At 36.1% G+C, this 21,808-nt stretch overlaps 3 protein-coding genes across 14 annotated transcripts in view; 2 read left to right on the top strand and 1 right to left on the bottom strand.

Annotated features, from left to right (window-relative positions):
- Nucleotides 1-1,815, bottom strand: part of LOC135200850 (C-signal-like) — a 45,911-nt gene extending 44,096 nt beyond the window's left edge. For 5 of the 8 annotated variants that reach the window (XR_010311382.1, XR_010311381.1, XR_010311383.1 and 2 more), the window contains exons 1-2: nt 1,440-1,784; nt 561-643 (exon numbers count right to left, since the gene is read on the bottom strand). Coding sequence is in view for 5 of the 8 variants with exons in the window: in XM_064229551.1 (XP_064085621.1) it covers nt 561-633 (73 nt within the window). In the remaining 3 variants the exon portion in view is untranslated. The other 3 variants (XM_064229554.1, XM_064229553.1, XM_064229552.1) reach the window with 3 other exon arrangements.
- A 54-nt stretch (nt 1,816-1,869) lies between these two features.
- LOC135200849 (serotonin-gated chloride channel mod-1-like) lies at nt 1,870-20,139 on the top strand. 5 transcript variants are annotated; one of them, XM_064229547.1, is made up of 11 exons: nt 1,870-1,943; nt 2,410-2,598; nt 6,320-6,544; nt 6,916-7,039; nt 8,786-8,939; nt 9,803-11,098; nt 12,935-13,095; nt 13,975-14,076; nt 14,773-14,889; nt 15,548-15,816; nt 17,383-20,139. In XM_064229547.1, the coding sequence occupies exons 6-11, from the start codon at nt 10,600-10,602 to the stop codon at nt 17,498-17,500; spliced, it is 1,266 nt and encodes a 421-aa protein (XP_064085617.1). In that variant the 5' UTR covers nt 1,870-1,943; nt 2,410-2,598; nt 6,320-6,544; nt 6,916-7,039; nt 8,786-8,939; nt 9,803-10,599; the 3' UTR covers nt 17,501-20,139. The 5 variants fall into 5 exon arrangements, with proteins under 5 accessions (XP_064085617.1, XP_064085616.1, XP_064085620.1 ...); XM_064229546.1 differs by having other exon boundaries at nt 1,876-2,598; XM_064229548.1 differs by lacking the exons at nt 1,870-1,943; nt 2,410-2,598 and adding an exon at nt 5,386-5,518.
- LOC135200509 (mannose-binding protein A-like) lies at nt 9,809-10,399 on the top strand. The gene has a single exon (XM_064229159.1). It carries the CDS (start codon nt 9,809-9,811, stop codon nt 10,397-10,399), a length of 591 nt encoding a protein of 196 aa, XP_064085229.1.
- Nucleotides 20,140-21,808: the final 1,669 nt, after the last annotated feature.

The raw sequence follows: 21,808 nt of genomic DNA, 5'->3' as shown, positions 1-21,808 counted from the left end.
TCTATTTACCTAGAGGGTAAAATAGGGGGAAGTACCAAATCAAAAAGAAAAGTTGACTTGAATCCTGATGAGAAAGAGGCAGTCTCTTGTTGAAGAAGTGAAGTAAAGCTGATTTGGACCCTTATATAAAAAAAAAAAAAGAGCTCCCTTACCATAAAAGAGAAGTAAACCAACCTGAATCTTAAAGTATCAGTATAATACATTGTTACAAAACAAATACCGCTATTTTTAAAAAGAAAATTTTTTCTACACAAACTCATTACCTGGAATGGACACAGGCATGTGCTAACATACAAGGAGTTTAAGAGATAGTTTTTCCTCTTACTTTGACTGCCTGGTTCATGCACACATACATAGCAAGGCTAAAGTAAAGGTGTGTGTAAGGACAAAAACTGAACACTTAAAAAATATCCAACAAGTTCAATGTATCAATGTTAATCATGAACTAACTTTTTCAATAAGTTAATAATCTACTATAATTTTGTAAACAAGGTCCACAAGTAAAACCTACCAGCATAATCAAACCAAATGAAATATCAGTGCTCCAAATGTCAACTTACCTCGTGCAGCAAGGGTCGAACAGAACTGCAAACCAATACCTCTGCTTGCACCCTGAATCAGAGCTGTTCCCATTATGTCAGAACTGAAAAGAAAGAGAGAGAGAGAGAAAAAAACAATAAATTTGATCAAAACCCAGAATCATAATACTATTCTCCCAATAAAACTCAAGTTTGGAGATCATCAGGATTAATGATTACTAAACTAGCCCTGACCATAACCTACCTAGGTATTACCGTTAATTTCAAGTAGCCTAGGCATACATTTGTAAGTTTGACTTAAACTTAACAAGCTATCCTAGGTACTATAGGCTAGTAGCCTACTACTTAGGTAGTACAGTCTATGTCCTGCGTTAAGGGCCCCATACACTGAACGATTGTATGAACGATTGTCGTTATCGAAAAACACACACACACACACTAACGGACCGTGGATAGACCCACGTCGCAAGCCAGCAACCTGGTCTTGACAGATTCCCGCTGAGATCGTTCAGACACGAAACTCCACCCACTTTTGTATTCAAGACAAGTACATAGGCTATACAATGTTTTTGTAAACGATACAGACAATCATTCATACAATTGTTCGGTGTATGGGGCCCTTACTAAGCCTCGGCAATAAAAGCTGGGTAGGTACTCTAGTACCTAGTACTAGGTAGCCTAATTGGCAGTACTAGGTACTAATTCATGGCTCTATGAAATGCTTACAAAATTCAGTGGAAAACGGTTGGTTCAAATTAACTAGACGAATTCAGACCCCCAATTCCCTCTCCAACTTCTAATCAATGAGTGGATAGGCGTTACTAACTTGTTTACGCAAGTTTTAAGTTGACTCGCTCTCTTGCCTACTTAGGTAGCTAGTATACAACAATATTCACATACCTAATTTAAATGCCCAGTCTAGATCTAAATAAAATGTTCCTCGTGCTATAACGGCAAATGAATGAACGGAATTCAGTAGTGTCGTTTCTGGCTAAAGTATAGAATTTGGAGAGTTACCTAAATAACTTTACGTTTACGGGCTTAGTAGTTAGGATGTTGTTTATGCAAGAGTTTTAAGTAACTCGCTCTCTTCAAAAAATGCCTACAACAATATTCGTATAATTTAAATGACTCGTCATAAATCTAAATATAAAAAAATTTCCCTCATGCTATAACGTCAAATGTATTGAAGGAATTAAGTAGTGTGGTATCTTGTTAAAATAGAAATAGGAGACAGTTGAATAACTTTACGGCTGTGAACTGTGACGTAAGAGTAATAGTAGTAGTAATAAGCACTCTAGCACTTAGAATCATCTCAGTTTCCTTTAAGGCGTTGTTGAGTGAAGGGTTGCGTGACAATAACCTAGCTTTTATAATTTAGGTCCCCCCAAAAATCGAAGTGTTGTGCGTTATACTTCAAAAACCTAAATTTTGTGTTTTAGACTTCTGAAAAGAAAATCCGAATTTCGTGCTTTCGACTCCAAAAATCTAAATTTTGTGTCAGACTCCATCAAATCTTAATGTTGTGCTTTAGACTCAAAAACCTGATCTTTGTGCGAGACTCCAGAAAAATCTTAATTTTGTGCTTTAGATTAATTTAAAAGATTGTGCCTAAGTCTCTAGAAAAATCTTAACTTTGTGCTTTAGATTAGAAAAATATATATTGTGCTTCAGACTCCAGAAAACCTAAATTCTGTGCTTTAGACCCCATGAAACCTTAATTTTGTGCCTTAGACTAAAAATCATTCTAAATATTTTGTTTTATACTCCATACAAACCATGATATTGTGCTTTAGACTCCAATTATTCGAAATTTTGTGCTGTAGACTCCAAAAAAAAAAAGTTGATAAAAAACAATGTTGTGTTTCAGCCTCCCAAACAACCAAAATTTTGTACTTGAGACTAAAGAAAGCCTAAAGTTTGTGCGTAAAAAATAGTGGCATAGGCAATGACGCGAATAGATACTGTTAACGTTTCAAGACTCCAAACTTCAAACAAGAAAGAATTATTGTTGTCATTGAAGGGAAGAATCACCATGTCGGATATGATATAGCTACGGGTGAGTTCTAAATATGAACATAAACCAGTATACACAATGTTCTGAAATTAATAGCAAAAGTTATTCAAATGACGTAAATATGAACTTAAACCAGAATACATAATGCTCTGAAATTAATACTACCAAATGTTATTCAAATGGCGTTCATTTTTCTTATTCTTTCTGACTGAAAACTTTCGTCTACCATGGGTTCGTGCATGCTGAACGTGTTTGTGATCAGAATTTTCTCTCCGATGTCATTATGTGGAAACCATTCATTATTGATGGTAAAATTGCATGTTGTGCTTACTTTGCTACTGAATTTACCAAGGCTAAATTGTAAACTCTAAACAGATGATGCAAATGAGACTCATCTGTTGGAATATAAATTAATGACAGAAAAGGTAGATTTTGTATTGCTTTATACTAACTTGTTGATAACAGTTGTTTTGATATATATACATGTATTATATAATATTATAGATATATATATATATATAGATCTATATATATAGATATATATATTTCTTCTGTAGTCATCAGCTTTTGAATGAGGGAAAGTTGTAGGTACAGCCTTAAAATTTTCCATTTAGATTACGTGACCTGGTGGATGTTAAACTGCTTGTAAAATAACTAAACTGTTGAACTTCGTGAAACACGAACACGAGTAATTCCTTATCATATTCACAAGAAAGTTGACTAAATCTTCATAAATGTGTCGTCCGAGTTCATGGAAATGGTTTCTACACTAGTTTGTTCAAAGTTATGCAATGAAGTGTTTCTACAAACATACAGCTAAAACTGCCGTGCCATTTCTTAGTCCTATGTGAAATTACCTTACCCTCGTACGTAGTATCATTGAGTGACTCAACATCAAGGTTTCTTTCTTGGAGCACTTTAGGATCTATTATGATTTTCCTATAAAACTTTTTAAAAATCTACGACCCTAAGCTCAATACTTTGATTCTCACACCACACAGAGGAGCAATATAGCCCAGTGTGGTGTTCCTTTCAGTTCTTAAGAATTATATCATGGCCTTTCTTTAGGTGTTTCCTTACTCACTCACTCACTCACTCACACACACACACACACACACACACACATACACACACACACACGCACACACACACACACACACACACACAGGTTCTTTCTACTCAAAAAATAAACAAGTGCCTGTCTTGAATCCTTCAGTAATATGCGAACAATACCTATAAGATCCGTGAGGGAAACTCTGCTTTTATAACAGTAATTATGATGACTATAAAAGAATGACAGTACCATATGATCGCTTTATACCGAAACTTTCGTTCTAATCTTCATTAAATGCTTGTTATTCTTGAACAATACCTCCCCGTTTCAATCTTATCTTTGTGTATTTGCAGCTAGACTCCAAAGATAAGGTCAAACAGCGAAGATCTGATAAAGTTCTACCTTTTTAAAGTCATGTTTGACTTCAGAGTCAGAAATACGTCTCTAAGTGCCAAGAACGACGAAGGCAAATGGCATATTTCCATTTATTTTCTCTTGCGCTGACTAAATGTCAACAGACTCAGATCCTTACTCTCCAGAGTGACGTAATTAGGGACATATCATTCATCCGGCTATAATTTTCTTGACAATTCTCAAACGCTGCTCATCAGCTGTCTTCTTCTTTCAAGCGCCAGATATTTTGATTACGGATTTCCAAAGCCGGGTGCACCGAAAGGGAATAAACGCCGGGTGCAGTGATAAGGGGTTAGAAGATGTCCCGGGTCGAGCACTGGTCTGTTATTTACCGAAGACTTTTCCAATCGCCTTTTTCGACGTCAGATCGAAACTTTTCGTGGTGGTAAACGCTGCGAGATTACTTTTAGAATATTAAGTCGCCTCTCCAGTGCCTGAGTTAATGACAAGGTTCGCCTCTTTACTTCTTGCGTTTCGTATGGAAAATGAGGCAAAATGCAAACTTTTGTGAACGCTCTTGTTCAGGACAATATGGTAGGTAGACTACCACCACGGTCTAGGTATATTATACCTAGACCGTGATATCACCACGGTCTAGGTATACCACGTGGCTACCACCACAGCCGTTTCAGGATGCTGCGTATTTTTTTTTTCTTCTTTTTTGGGCGTTATGTAATTTTATTTTTCTTATCAACCAATAAACGTAATGTGTGTACTTTTTAAAACCGAACCAAAACCAAAACCTGTTTATCATCGCTAGTTTTCATATTTCATCCAAGTCCACACTCTCAATAAAAAAAATAATCAGTGTTGGGGAACTTTGATATATTGTTTACGTATTTTACTACTGCTATTTGCTAGCGAACGTTTTACCAACGAGTAAAAAAAAAAAAAAAAAAAAAAAGGTAAAGCCCTTAATAATAGAGGGCACTGCCTTATTCCAGAATACACATTCAGATTGAGAATACCTCTTGGTGCAATTGATTATTTGGAACTTTGGTGTTTCATCGGTGTCAGTTCAGAGAGTTGCTAAATGGCATGAACAGAGGTGAAATCCAGAGGGCATTGATAAATGAGAAGCTGAAGATAATGGAAGGTTATTACGTGCACTGAATTTGAGAATTGATGCCGCATATAATGTGTTTACATTCAGTGTTTCTTTTCCATGTTGTGTATTTGTATGTATTTTTCTCGAGTGACTAAGCTAGCATTCGCCGAGCAAAATGCTCTCTCTACCTTTTGCGAGCGCTGTGTTTTATTCACAAAAGCTGAAGAGCTGACCCCAAAAGAATTATATACAAATGTCAGTCATGCGCAGATTCTCCCGCATGACATCACCGTCTTGGGGTAATTCTGCTGTTACTGCTACAGATTAAGAGCCAGCTGCCAGCGAGCAGTCCGCGGGAGGGAACCGGCCGGTCAAGATGTTCGCCTCTGACTGGGCGCTGGTGCTATTTTGCAACTTCTGCGTGGCTCCAGTTTCGGCGCTTTTGAGTAAATAAGTATAATCTGTGTTGTATTTGGTTCGTCACTGTAAATAAGACTTTCAGCTTCGCAAAGACTTATCATAACTACTCTGAACTTTATTTTTTACTTTGCTAAGCGCACTTATAGCTACTTGAAACTTCTTCATTATATCCCTAAATATATCAAGGCTTTGTGACTAAACACATATTTTGTTCCTTCCGTCGCGTAGTCATTCTCACCTCTGGTCTCTATGCGAAGTAAGCAATTCTCTCATAGGTACCTATAGTACATGAGTTAAAACTGGGATGATATTAACCTCTGCACCAAGAACATACATTGCAGTAAAAAAAAAAAAAAAAAACTAGTTTTGATAGTCATTACCTTGCTTTTAACACATTGAATTTTCCTAGCCATGCACTGGGTAGAGTCTTATATGGCATTCTACAAACAGCGAGTAGAAATCTTACCTGTTATTACTGGGGCCTCTTAAGATCACTGGTTGTAAATGTACTTTCAGAATTGTGAGTGTTGTTTAATTGAGTAGGCTGTACAATTTTGGAAGATCATTTCCAAACGAATGGTCTGTCTATGGTACTTGATTTTAGCCTAGGCGCATATTTCAGTCTAGACTCTAGACGCATCGTGTAGTAAATGAAACAAAAGAGAAAATCTTATTGAGTTACTTCTCTTATTTGACTTAGGACTATGACAGAATAGTAAGAGATTAGATACAATGTTCAAAATCCAATATGAACTGAACGAGAGATCATGATTGCCTTCCCTTGGTCAACTATCTAATTTTTATAGATCTTCATATTTTCCTTTCAGCTGGAGAATCTTACGTCATCGGCCTACAGATGAATCTATACCAGCCGAGGACTCTCAATTCCTACGCCAGGTATTACTTCAGCAAAGACAACTCTACCCAAAGGCAAACGAAGGAAATGACCTTGACGTCCCTCTGTTATAGGTTTTGGATCCTACAGTACAGGGATGTCAGTCCTTTCTTCTCCTACGCTTATTCAGACAGGGCGGACAACGCTTTGCTGGCGTGTAAGTAGATGAGACGGCGTTTATATCGGGAAAATATTATTCCCAGTCAACCTAAGTAAGTTATGCAATAAAAGCACATATCTCTAATATAAATTCTTAGTTCAGTTCCATTTTCGAGCCTTGTACTTCGTCGCCTTTATTTTCTGGATGTAAATCTTGCTATTCAACCACTCCAACGCCCTTTTTTCACTATTTTAGGCGTTGAATAACAGGAAGTTTCCTAGTGCTTGGCTTGACAGTCAAGATCTCATCAAGTCAAAACTATTGCAATGATTAGTTAAAGGATCGTGAAGATAAGTTTATATTTTATTCGAAGATGAAAGGCTTCGGGATTGTTAATTTTCCTTTTCTTTCCTGATCTTTTTATGAAGTTCAGAAAGTCGATACTCTGGACTTTTACTTTAACGACGAGAAGGAGTATTCACAGTTGGTTCTGGACGACACGATTGAAGTGTGGCATCATCACTGCCTGGTCTTTACTTACCCAACTTACAAGTAAGTCTGGAAATTTAGTTACCCTTGAGATTTAATTTGCATTGCTCCGTTTTCTATTTCTCCTTTTTAGCATTTAATAGAACTTCATCCATCTCGCCTATAATAGAAGTTAAAAAAAAAAAAAAAAAAAAAAAAAAAAACAGAAAGTGATAAAAAAGAGATATTGTAAGAAACCCGAGTGATTGATTAACTGACTGGGTAATCGATTTATGTAAACTGGCGACGCAAAAACTATAGATACCAATACCGAAAATTTAAGGAAAAAATATTTGAAGACGTTGGAAGTGAGTTTTTGAAATTTGAAAGCCGCCTTGGGTTACTATATTTTACAGTTTGTACTTTAGATATTTCATAAATTAGTACATAACAAATTCTAACTATTTTAAAGAGCGGTTTTGACTTTTCGATGTAAAATAGTTTTTTTAATACGAATACAACCATATAGGTGTGTATTTTTAACAAAATTTTGTCTATGTAAAGTATACATACCGCTAATTGTGCACATACAACCGGCCAAATTAATATTATTTATTATAATAAAATTACGTCAATCCTTTCTTAGACATGTTGTGCTAAATAGAATTTATCACTGGAATTAATTTTAAACCGAATCTTTTAAATCTAAAGTATAGTTATGTTTTTTAACAAAAATACTGGAAAATAGTTGGCCAGTGTTCATACTTTGGCAGGGAGAAATACAAAAACAGATTATGCTAGAGCAATTTTTGTTATTATCTTTAATACGTAACAGATGTAAGTGAAATGTGTATGATGATTCCGTAGGGTTCACAAGCAGTTATATTCTTTATGACTAATGGCATAACATTTTAATTGAATTATCTTATGTGTGTATATACGTATATATATATATATATATATATATATATATATATATATATCTATATATATATATATAGATATATATATGACTGGTAAAAAATGTTCTGTAACAACAGAATTCCATCTAATAAAAGGAGCCCATAAAAACACCAAAATGTAGAGAGAAAAGTACTATATTTCAGAGACTGCTGTCTCTCTCTTCAGGTATATGAAGGAGAAAAGTTTACAGAAAAGGTGGTATTTATACCAAGAGATCCGTCCACAAGTAAGCCAATTTAGGTCACCCCCGCTGATAATCTTCCTTTAATCTTCTTAAGCGTTGGTTGAATGAACACTTCGTCGACGACATCTGAGATCCACGCCCCTTTTGAGATGTTCATTTACATGCTTGTCTCTTTTTATTAAGGCCGATTCCATCATTTGACTCTTGTACCGGCAGTTGCTGCTATACCTGAAGAGAGAGACAGCAGTCTCTGAAATATAGTACTTTTCTCTCAACATTTTGGTGTTTTTATGGGCTCCTTTTATTAGATATATATATATATATATATATATATATATATATATATATATTATATATGTGTGTGTGTGTGTGTGTGTGTGTGTGTGTGTGTGTGTGTTTAACTTCATACATCACAGCTTACATCGCTGGGACGTATAACTTTTTATAATATATTACATTCAAGCGTCATTTATTTCGTGTTAATTGTTGGTGAGGAGTAAAATGGAAGCTTCTCTCTCTCTCTCGTGAAGATTCTAACCATTACAAAATATTAGATAATTATATTGATTTTGTCTAGAAAATTTTAAGGTGTGAGAGAGAGAGAGAGAGAGAGAGAGAGAGAGAGAGAGTTCCTCTTCAAGAGGTAATGTAGTACTAAAACAAACCCGTTTTCTTTAACCAAGGATCTACGTAGATGGCGTGCTGGCCACAGAAGGGCGGCTGGGTGCTGACTCCGCGGTGATTCCCCTGAACGGGACGATTTACCTGGGTCATGACCAGGACAGCTACGACGGGGGCAGAGATACAGAGCAGACTCTCTCCGGGTACCTCTCGCAGGTTGGTGGAAGAATTTGGCGCCAGGAATTGCCGTCGTTCGGTCGTTTATAAAAACCATTTTCTTTGTTTAAATAACAATACTCAAACTTGAATATATTGAATTGAATATAGATTTTAGGACAGAGACCAAGCAATGAAACGGAATTTGACAGTAAATGGTTTGAAAGGTGTAACAAGGCAAGCCTCGCAGTTGCACCATGAATCAATGATGGTGGAAAGTAAGTTGGAAAAGAATATGAAAGGAAGCACAGTAAAAGGAACGAAAGGGGTTGCAGCTAGAGGCAGAAGGCACGCTACAAAGAACCTTAATTAATGGCTACAGTGCACCGCATGAGGTACACAGACGGCATTACTCCCATACGAAGCTTGAGTCTTGAAATGAAGAAATCATTCCACACTTATGTATGGGTACATCTAAATATTTACAGAGAGCTTTCGGGAATCTGCTCTATTTCCCCTTTCCGAAAGTTCTTTGTAGAAATGTATTTTTAAACTGGTGTACTACCCATACATAACTGTGGATTGGTTTATCAGTGTGTGAGAATAAGTTGGTCTTATCACTTATGCTGGCTTGGGCCAATACTGTAGAGAGCCATCAGTCTAGAATCTAAAGTAAGCCAACCTTGTGCTGGCACGAACTCTTGCTCTTCAGCAGCCCGTAATCTCGAGGACATTTCACAGGATTACTTGCTTAGCTTTGATTATGTTAAAGTAAATTATTTCTGCCCTTTTTACTTATCCGTTGCCTGAATTTCAACTTCTTCCAAGTTTAGTTCCCTAAGTTCATTTATATAGCAACATTATACAGGTGAATAATCTCGAACACAAGTAAATAACATTAAACTTGACCGTATGTTTCGCAGGTGAATATGTGGGACTATCCCTTGGAGAATGAAGACATCAAGAATATGGCCGAATGTCGTATCAACCTGAGAGGAAACATCATATCGACTGACACAACACCTTTTGAATTCTCGTTAGCAGAAATCAACACTACTGAAATCACCCGCTTTTGCCAAAAGAGTGAAAAAGCAGTCTTTATCCCAGAGCAGATGTACCTAGACCACGCCATAAAATTTTGTAGTTTATTACACGCTTCATTGTATATTCCGGAGAATGCAGAAGAAAATGCTCAGCTGACGATTCAAGCAAAGAAATTCAACGATATATGTGTGGGTAACAGCTACAGACTTATGTATTTAGGGGCCACAGATAAGGTTAAAGAGGGACAGTGGTTAAAGGTAGCCGATGGCAAACCGATCGAGTACTCCAACTGGTTTGTTGGAGAACCCAATGGTGACACCAAAGACAACTGCTTGGTACTTCGCAGGAACGATGACCACTGGGCAGACATCGTCTGCGATTATGAGCTTTGTTTCTCCTGTGGCACAACAAACAAAGATTTCCTACAGTTGCGCGGGCTCTGTGAGGAAAAAGAACACCAGACAAGATTCTGCTAGAAGGCCACATTAACTCAAAGCCATACTTCAGGGGATACTACAATCTACTGATCTATCACTCAGGTCAAAAAGACTGGTTTCTCAGGAATGCCAACACTAACACCACGTTGGCCCACTTACCCCTCGCCAGAGCCTCTGAATATCCAGTTGGGCGCCATACTTGGGAAGTTCGGAGCCCGTTTTGCAACAATGAAGTCGGGATGTCCGTAGTTTTGGGCTTGTCCATCTGTACAACGCAGGAGTTCATGTGCACGGACGGCTCGTGCGTTCACCGGTCCGTGCGCTGCAATCTCCTAGACGATTGCTTAGACCGAAGCGACGAGGAGAACTGCACCCTTGTCGTGTTAAGCGAGGGCTACCAAAACTACAAGCCGCCCCCTGGCGCGGCCTTCGGAATCCCGCTCAAGATATCGCCTGAAGTCAACCTGGTGCGGTTCTCCCAGATCGACGACATCAACCTGGCCTTTTCCATGGAGATCGAGGTCGCCCTCGTATGGATGGACCGGAACCTCTATTTCAACAACCTCAAGTCGGAGGAGGGGAAGAACCAACTCAGCGAGAAGGAGGTGGAAGCGGTGTGGTCGCCGGAGATCGAGTTTCTCAACATCAACGACGGGCGGCTGCAGCTTCTCAAGACTGGCGTCTACGCGAGGCAGGTGGCGGAGCCTGAACCTCCCGTCTTTACGGATGTTAAAATGGGTGAGCTCGTGTTCATATTTGTATCAGAGAGAGAGAGAGAGAGAGAGAGAGAGAGAGAGAGAGAGAGAGAGAGAGAGAGAGAGAGAGATAGGGGTACTACTTTATCAAACAATGAACTTTGTGAATGAAATTTATCTACTGAATTTCCACTCATTATAGATAATTAATTAATTGATTGATTAATAATAATAATAATAATAATAATAATAATAATAATAATAATAATAGACGTGACGTTGATTGACAAAGTCAAGAAGAAAGTATCGCTCATTGATGTCGCAATACCATGGGACACCAGAGTTGAAGAGAAAGAGAGGGAAAAAATGGATAAGTATCAAGATCTGAAAATAGAAATAAGAAGGATATGGGATATGCCAGTGGAAATCGTACCCATAATCATAGGGGCACTAGGCACGATCCCAAGATCCCTGAAAAGGGAAAAGGAAAAGGAAAAGGAAAAGGAAAAGGGAAAAGGAATCTAGAAAAACTAGAGGCTGAAGTAGCTCCAGGACTCATGCAGAAGAGTGTGATCCTAGAAACGGCACACATAGTAAGAAAAGTGATGGACTCCTAAGGAGGCAGGATGCAACCCGGAACCCACACTATAAATACCACCCAGTCGAATTGGAGGACTGTGATAGAGGATAATAATAATAATAATAATAATAATAATAATAATAATAATAATAATAATAATAATAAAAATATGCAGAATTTATTACATTTACCTAGTGGGTTGGTGTTCAGGTTTTGATATATATTAATATATAATATAGATTAATTATATATAATATATTAATATATGATAATATATATATATATATATATTATAATGTGCATATGTATAATGTATATGTATATGTATATGTATATATATATATATATATATATTATTATATATCTTATATATATATATGTATATATATATATATATGTACTATAGATTATATATATTTAGTATATAATATATATAGATATATATATATATATATTAATTGTATATATATATATATTGTATTATAATATATATATGATATATTATATATAATATATATATATTATATATATATATATATATATAACAAAAACCTTAAAATGGAATTCCAATTCCACATTTTGTCATTATTATTCTATAATAAGGGTAAATTCAGTAAACGAATTTCTTCCGCAAAGTTCATTATTTGAAGATAGTTTTTTCCTTTGCAAAAGACCTGAGTTTGTATCTCAAGGAAATGGAATGCAACTTTCCATTAAAACTTATTGTGCCACCAAGACAGAGACCTATCTACATCTGGTTGCAGCCAAACTAGAGATAAGCTAGCAATATCATCCCAACAATAATCTCTTAATGTGTAATGTGAGTAACATTTGGTTGTGACCCGTTCCAGCATATGGCCAACGCGGAATCAGAGGAATTTATTTTTGGTGATAGAAATTCATTTCTTGATATAGTGTGGTTCGGATCCCACAATAAGCTGTAAGTCCCGTTGCTAGTTGACCAATTGGTTCCTAGCCACGTAAAAATATCTAATCCTTCGGGCCAGCCCTAGGAGAGCTGTTAATCAGCTCAGTGGTCCGGTAAAATAAGATATACTTAACATTTTCTTCCAGCATAATCCTTTTCTCCCATAGATGGCGCCAGGAGGCGTTAGCTTGCAAGGTCTCGGAAAGCCTTTTGGTCCGATGTTGCTAGACCCATGACTATTTTAATCCTGGTTTAAATACCACAGTCGTCTAGCTACAAAGGCACGGTGGGGATTTCAGCAGAGGCTTTTGTTCGAAATAAAGTAACAATGCCAGTTAATCCTTCTAATCCCATGTTCTCTCTTCCATCAGACACCATCTACCAACCGAAGAGCAGCAGGCTGGTGAAGCGTCAGCAGTACTACGCCAGTTTCAACTGTCAGTTTGAACTGTTCAGTTACCCTTTCGACACTCAGACTTGTCAGATCATCATCAAACTGGCTTCAGCTGACAGGAAGGTTATCGATCTGGAGGTAAAGTAGTAAGAGGAATCTTCATGAACAATCCAAAGAGATAGAGTCTCCATTAACTGGAAAACAATTGTCCTAACATATGTCTCTTAGGCTCATAAGACTATACACCAATAACAGCACTAGCTGAGATTAATGTTACTAGTATACATCATAATGTATAATAGTGTATATTGGGAGATGTGAAATATGCAAGCGTTTGTAGTATTAAGAGTTAAGCATAATTCTGTTGCTTTGTTATTCGATTAATCTATAATGTTAGTTTTACAAAATTAGCTTAGTAATGTTTAAGATTAATTCTAGAAGAATTTACACAATAGTTTGCTGTCTTGCAAAGGACTTGTGTGTGTGTGTTCCTACCGTACTTGCCGTCTGACGAAATTACTGTATAATAGATTTAAGTTTCTTCCGGTTTGGAATCCTTCAGTGATTCCACAGTCAATTCCTATTATGCCCTAATTAAGTTAATTATTAGTTAAGGCAAATGGTTGCTAGAATTAATACGCAATGTAGATCTAAAGAAACTATGCATATAGAATTAGATGCAAAAATAAACAACCTTATCTTAATCGCAGCCTTTTTTTTGTTCTTTTTTGCCATCCATTGACAAAATGTTTAAACTAAGATCACTCGATCGTTTACCGAATCTTCGTAAGAAAACGGAGACTAATGTCTTTTCAATCATTCACGATCATTCTGTATTCTGTACTCAGAAAGGAAATACATTCAGCGTGAATTATATAATGAAATAATCACAAAAATATGAAAAAAACTCTAAAATTGAAACGATTGGTATTAAGTACACATAGCCTAAAAAAAAAATAACTATTTTCCTACTTCACGGACTGCTTATCTAATAAATGTACGGTTTATTCCTACAAGAACGCTACTGTGACCTACAGCGGCATGAAGTACCTTCTCAAGTACGAGGTGAAGAACATCAACATCCTTTTGCAACCCAGCGGCGGTTATGCTATCATGGAGGTAGAGTTTCCGCAGATATTCATTTTGCAATCTTAACGGACTTACAGGGCTGTAGTACGAATCCCACTTGAAGTTATGGATCAGTTTAACGTTCTTGCAGTGTCCAAAGTAGTAAAAGTCACCATGACATAAATAAACCAAGAATAAAAGTGTTGTTATCAAGATTAAACAAGTCAAAAAATGTACATAGTAAGGTGGTGGCCTGACCTATATCGTTGCCAGACGCACAATTATGGTATGCCTTTAACCTTAAATACAATTTTTAAAAAACTACCGAGGTTAGAGGGCTGCAGTTTGATATGTTTGATGATTAAGAGGGTGGATGGCTAACATACCAATTTGCAGGCTTTTAGCCTCAGTAGATTTTAAGATCTGAGGGCGGACAGAAAATTGCCGATGGCTAGACGAAGCCGTCACAATAGTTGTCTTTTGCAGAAAACTAAATACTGGCATGAAGAAATACTTATAGCTTGAACAGCGTGATCCAAAGACAATTCCAACCCAGCAACATTTGCTGATAAAGTCAAACTAATAAAAATGTTCCGCATTATTCGCTGATTATTGATTAATATCAAGGAGATACCAAAACATCAGTTTGCTTTCTTGACCCAAACCAGGCGGTGACAGGTTAGAAGCTAATACGTAAAAAATAAATAGAAATTAAAAACCGTTTATTTTTTCCCCGTCCCTTTACAGGTAACATTTGACCTGGAACGCAGATACAGTCTTCTGGTGCTGACAGTATTTCTGCCAACGTTTCTGCTAATGGGTATCAGCTATGGCACGCTGTTCATCAAGCCTAAGGATTTTGACGTATGTTATTATTATTATTAATATTATTATTATTATTATTTAGAAGCATAACCCTATTCATATGGAACAGACCCACAGGAGCCATTGACATGATTCTTTGTTTCCCGTTGGAACGTCTTTCATTGAGGAGCCTTTGTTTAAACAAATCTAAGATTAAATTCTAAAGGCAGGCAAAATAATATTAAAAAAAAGTCGAGGGCTATTGCATTGGAAAAAAAGAAACATTTTTATAGCGGTTGCGTAGTATTTTCTTTGTTTTCTGGAATATCCGGTGAAAATGTTGGTAAACTTGACATATTTTCTTGCTTTCGTGGCATTTTTTTTTTCTTTATACATTTTACTCTTGATAATTAATGTTTGACTAAGTCAGCTGAATTCTGTCTGGAATCTTTATGAACTGCAACAAATCATGGAGTTCTATCTTGAATTCTTAGATGATTAATACAAATTTTATCACCCGTAGAAAATTAACGATTTTCGACGGATCTGCGCCGAAAAAAAATCGTTCTTTAGAAGAGCGAATATTTCTCAGATTTCAAACATCCTTTCTGAAGAGTTTCGTAAGCGATATTTCATTTAACAAATTATCAGTTAAAGCAGTCGTTGTATATTATATTTAACATCAAGCAGTGGTTTATATGAATAAACTTCTCAACAGACGCGATCGATGATGGCGCTGACGACGCTGCTCGTGATGTACACGATGTTCGACCAGGTGTCCAGCAACCTCCCAGACACGGCCTACATCAAGATGGTGGATCTCTGGTTTTTCTTCTGCATATTTACCATCTTCAGCGTCAACATTATCCACATCTGGGTGGAATTTCTCCCTCCTGGAGACGATGACGACCTTTTCTCGAGAAGGGACCGGGTGTCACCCATCACCAATGGGCTCAAGAAGGAATCTCCCATGATCTCCACGGCGGGGTAAGATGGCTTTCGTTTCACATTGTTTGAACTTCCAGTGTTCTGGGAGGTTCCTAAAGACCGTTTTTTAATTTATGGAGAGTCAAAGACCGGAAAGACTGTAAAATTTAGTATGGCAACAGTAGGCCTACTATATCTGCGCTAGCCATACTCGTTTAGACTAGTCTTGTCAGTGACTGCATGATTGCTATTGGCCTATTAATCCTGGTTGGTGGCAGCCATAGCCACTTACAAGCTCTACTCGCGCCAATGACTTCATGATGGTTAGTGTCATTATCAAATTTACTTACAGAATACGGTGCTACCTGGCTTTATATACATATAAAAGTTAATTACAAAATGCAGCTTGTTTTATAAAAGTAATGCTCAACGTTATTGTTTTTCAACTGAGTTAGAACACTGACTTCACATTCAACTGAATGTTATTGTAAGTTCGCAAGGATAGTCTCAATAGTCTCATTGCGTCACCTTAGTTAAATTCTATTAAGTCAGCAATTAATTTATGGGTTCCTTCAAAGAGTTTTCTTCAATATATAAAAATCACCATTGCTAGTCCTTAAACTAATTTCGTTACTTGTAAAATATTTGCAATGCATTAATTTTATTACTATTATTATAAAGTTAATGTTGCGTATTAAATGCATTTTTCTCGTTAACTCATTATGAAGTTAATGACCATCGCTTCTGTCGATAACTGCCTCGATATCTTGAGAATCCAGAGAATGTGAAAGTTATTTTTACCTCTCCTGTAACGCAGTTTCTTTATTATCAGTAAATTACCCTCTAAATAGCGCAGGTATACTACACTGAAACTCTGCGTATGAAGAATATATATACAGTACAGTTAACTTACAAATTATTTCATATTTGAAACTTTAATATTTCTGCAAAAGGGTTCTCTGAGTTAATGTATTTCTCTTTTCCCAATTAGATTTCAAAATGATTTCCCCTCAGAAGAGCATAGTTCCATAACCCTTTTAAATGTCACTTCCATCATCTCGAACAAGTTTGACTTCTTCGCAGATAAGACTCACACCTCTAGAATGAGTTCAAAAATTAGTGTTATGAACGAATATCTGTTTATGGGATTTCAAAAGCTAAATGCGTGGTACTCGCGTTATAATTTTGTGTTCTAATATTCATTCTAGGAATCTTTGTATCGTTCTGAAAAATAAGCCCGTGAACTGCTGTTTTGCAGTTTCATATTTATATCTGTGGAAAGAGCATGACAAACCTTCAACTTTCTCTTAACGAACGCTTTAACCTGATGGCACGTTATGTTATGTTATGTTATGTTAGGACAAATCATGTCCATAATAGCGCTCGTTGTGAACAATGCATATTTTAATAAATATGCCCTCAAAGAAATGGACTCTATTCATTTTCAGACAACACACCAACCTGCAAAATAGGAAAACCAAATGCGAAGCGCAATTTGCAAACAGACTTACACGTTACACTATTTTTTATAGTATGGCTATATATTAAATAGGAAACACCAGTATAATTGTAATCTCTTCGTCCTGCAACGTTAAATTTACTATCTTTTTCTATTTTTCTTTCCAGCTGGACTGCAGAGAAAGTGCTCTCATGGTCTCGAAAGATTGTTTATCCTACCATCATCCTCGTCTTCGCTTTCATCTTCTGGATCGTCATCTTCACTGCTGAGGCCATCTTGGTGTGAATTTAACTGGGGGAAACTAAACGGTTACACATCCAAGGGCCAGGATACTGGTATCTCACAGAGAATAAACTAAACAAACCAGCGTTAACACTAGTCGTATGTCAGGCTTATTCATACCTGAAATTATAATAAAAGCCTTAAAAAGGACAGGCGTTGAAACTGTTCCACTGGAATTTTTAGTAGCAATTTGAAGTGCAAATCGAAAATTATACATCTACAGCAAAAACTGCCAAGGGTAGTCCTACGAAGCAAGGTCTTGAGACTGACGCTATGTAGGCCTACGTATCCCGTATCATAAAAAAAATACTGACAAATTACTGTTACAGCACCAGACAGAAAGTTGACTGGAGAGGGGAGAATGTTATATGCATTAAGGAACAAAATGAAGCGATATGTGTAAAACATACAGCATCTATAATATACGCATGACGGCCACAATGTAGGTTCAGATGGTTTACTTAAAAATAAAAAAAATAAATAAATGTCCATTTCACGGCTGTTTACTTGATTTTCGTCCATAACACCATACCAAAGCATCGGATATCGATCGTATTTTGGGAATAGCTATTTAAAGCCACAGCCTAATTGGCAAAAAATATGCAGTAATGTTTAATGTTGATAATTAAGTAACCCAACAGAGTAAAAGTTAAGAAATTTAAAGGGGGACTTAGCTAAATCTATCAGAGTCGTTGATAGAGGCTAGTAAAACGTCATTACTGAAGGCCCTCCCATGCACTCGTTGATACTGTAATATGACTTACTTTACTAGACACCCCGCCCATATACTCTATGAATGAAGACTCGAATGTTGGTAGTAGTAGTGATAGTCGGCGGTGTTTACATTATGCAAGGTTACCAGGTGTCCGGCCAGAGCACCTCTAAATGATCGCATATTAGACCATTTCCAAAGGTTTTGAATAACTGATAGTGAAAAGGCGAATAGAAATTTCGTTATAATTGTTATGTAGTATTCCTATAGCCAACGCAAATTTGTACAATTAAAATATTAATACTACCATATGTACATTTACCAAATTCCTTTCTTTTAATATTGTCATATGTATATACCAAATCCTTATTCATTGCTCGTGGTATCACCAGTGGAATCCGTAATATTATCGTCATGCTCAACCATGATTCGCCTAGCTTTTCCTTTAATACTGGAATTTGATGCACTCATGCTTCTGTTTTATTAATGACCTCGGTGCTATGAGCGGAATACAGTTACTGTTTTCAATGATAATGACACATTCTAACAAGCGTTGTATGGCATTTTCTTTGGTATGTTTTAATTGAAATCTGTATCTCTATCTTTCGTTTCAACTGCTATGGTCGCTTTTTTAGGTGACGAGCGCTAAGAAGCAGAGAAGCAGTAGTTTCAACTCGGTAAAGTTTAAACAAAATCCTGAACAATGTCTACATTTATTTACTTTGTACAGATAAAGATGTTTAGATTATCATCCATTCATGGTATGTTATATTATAATTTCAATAATTATCGCATATCCTACTTTGAGTTTCTACGGTCATTATCATAGTATACTTAGAACCCTGCTATTAGATCTGATGTCATACTTTACTTTACGTCAGAACTAGCCTCTCTCCTTTTTTTACTCTGCCTTAACTATCCACATTAGCCATTAATGCATATTTTTCACAATTAGGCTGTGGGTTGAAATAGCTATTTCCAAAACACGATTAATATCAGACGCTTTGTAAAGATTATATCGACGAAAATCTATTAAACACGACCATGAAATATAGGTGCAACAACTACAATATACGTCACCAATACTCCTTGGTAAGTTGTTCCTAACGTAGAATTGGTAAACGAGAACAGAAACGGCTCGCAAAAACTGTAAAGAGAACCCAAATGACGTAGTTTTTTTTTTTAAAGAAGTAATGATAAATGATTAAAAGAAAACTTTTAACATGCTTTAAGCAAGACCACCGAGATAGAAGGCCTGTTCGATGTTTTGTGACGTAAGCAAGGGTGGTCCGAGCTCCTAGCACCGACTACGCTGCCAGACGAAAGAAATATAAACAAACCCTCGCCAAAGTCTATGATTTTTGGTCTGCCAGTTATTAATTTACTTATTTTCTCGTCTACACTAATTAGTGTACACCAAATAATACTTACTCGAAACACAAGTTACAAAGATTAATATAAAATGCTGAACCAAAACAATTTGTTTAGTTACAATACAGTCTACCAAAGAATAAACAGCAGTGCATAGGTTTAAATCACAAAAAAACTTGGTTCTTTCTACTATATGTGAATGAAATAATTCTGTCTTACATACAGTCATTATTTTGGTATTTACATATTCTAATTTCTCTTTGGCTACAATAGTTATTTTCTTGAACAACAATTACTCAATGAAACGTTAGTAGAAACCCTTATTGTTAATTTCTCTGTTTTTCTGTACTATAACCTTCATTACTTATTTGGGCAGCTTATCTATTATTTACCTTTTGACATTTAAAAGTTTAAATTCATGATTGTCGACCACATGTAAAAATTTTGACATTTGCATCCTGAATAAAAGGGAGTGATTTTTTCCAATAGTTAGTAAAGCTTGAACGATATATTCATTGGATATTTGTAGAACTAAATGAACATTTTGTTTCTCAAAGGTGTAGGGAGATAATATAGTTTATATGAATGTTCATTGTGTAAACATCTATATCATGAAGTTTCTCAAAGGGCTGAATGGTGCATAATGAATTTCGTTTTCCAAATTATTGACATCAAACTGAGGTAACTTCATTGTTTTATTTATAACTTTCTGGCCAAGCCAATTACTCCTGAAATATTTTAACAATTTTACTGAAACACACGAAAAAGGGCATTTGCTACTCTGAAATGGGTGAGGATACACTTTAGACAGCTGTGGAATGCTGGGAAAACAGGACATTGTTTCCCAATGATAGCAATATGATGTTACAATGCAAAACACTGTAAAAATTATTTTTTCTAAGCCTATAATTACTTTCTTCAGTGTGCAGTGCAGAACATCAGCTTTTATGCTTTAATTGGGAATTTGTGCAACTTAACTTTACCTGTTCAACATAAAGTAAAATGCACCTGTTGCAGCTTCACTATAGCCAAAGGCTGAAGCAACAATATTGTTGCCTTTATAATGAAAATGTGGTATTAAGTACATGAGTTTCATCCACCATCAGTATCATTATTTTGACGTTGGGTAGTAATGATTTACATTTACTCATAATGTACAGACGGCCAACGAAGAATTGGCGTAGTTTCTTAATTTATTGTTCGTTATGGAAATATTGCCATATGCAGGTGCCAGATTATTTACTTAACAATAAATAACATTCCTTTCAAAGGTGCTATACTTGAAATAAATTATATTAGAATAGAGTAGACTTATTCAACGTATTAAAGATAATTATTTTGCAAAGTAAGGAAAATATATACCGATGGGTCCACGATTTCTAATTTTATTCTCAACTCTAGCTTCGTGACAGCATACCGAAGCATTTTGAAGTTGACTTTGCTGCCGCTCGAGTCTTGACTCAGCGTGTCGTACTGCACTGGAGTGTTGTCATTTCGTCTCCTACAGCCGATAAACAATACATCAAGGCGTTAACATTCTTTGAAAACGATGTTTAATTAAACCAATTTTTACCTTTGATCAATAAAATAATTTGCATGACATAATATTTAGTGGGCCTAAATTGGACTTCTGATTTTCACACATGATTAGCCTAGGTCTATTTTGAGCAGTATACTCTCTCGGATACGCAATATAAATGAATATTTAAATCGACAATATATATATATTAATCTGCTTTATTTGATTATTCCCGTTATTCTTGTTTTATTAGCCATGTTCTCCTTTCTTCTTATTCTTTTCATAATTGCTTAACATAATTAACTCAGACCTAGCTATTAAAAAAAAATCAAACGAATATAATTCAGTCTTATTTTTTATCGAATTCCTTGCATATCACCCTGTTTCATTTGGACACGTTGGAAAGCTGTGGGAGTCAAAACTGACGAATACATTAATAAAGGCTAACTTACATTAAAGCTTTCTTAGGTTGATCTTTCTGTAGCTATTCATTTCTTTAACTAGAAATTAATTCAAATTAGTTTCACATGTATACCTCGACCTACTACCATAAGCATATAATAAGTAGCTGAAAGGATAAGAAATATGAAAGGTGACGTTCTCGTTTAAGTCTATTTCATGTTTTTATTTATTTTTTTTTTTTTCAAGACTGCTTTAATCAAGGGTTGCTCTTTGACGGCTACAGGGTGTAACACGAGTGTATGCACAT

Source organism: Macrobrachium nipponense, chromosome 27 (genome assembly GCF_015104395.2).
Source record: "Macrobrachium nipponense isolate FS-2020 chromosome 27, ASM1510439v2, whole genome shotgun sequence".
In the NCBI taxonomy this organism is placed as follows: Eukaryota; Metazoa; Arthropoda; class Malacostraca; order Decapoda; family Palaemonidae; genus Macrobrachium; species Macrobrachium nipponense.
The sequence above is the reverse complement of the archived record's forward strand: the minus strand, read 5'-3'. Positions and strand labels throughout refer to the sequence as shown.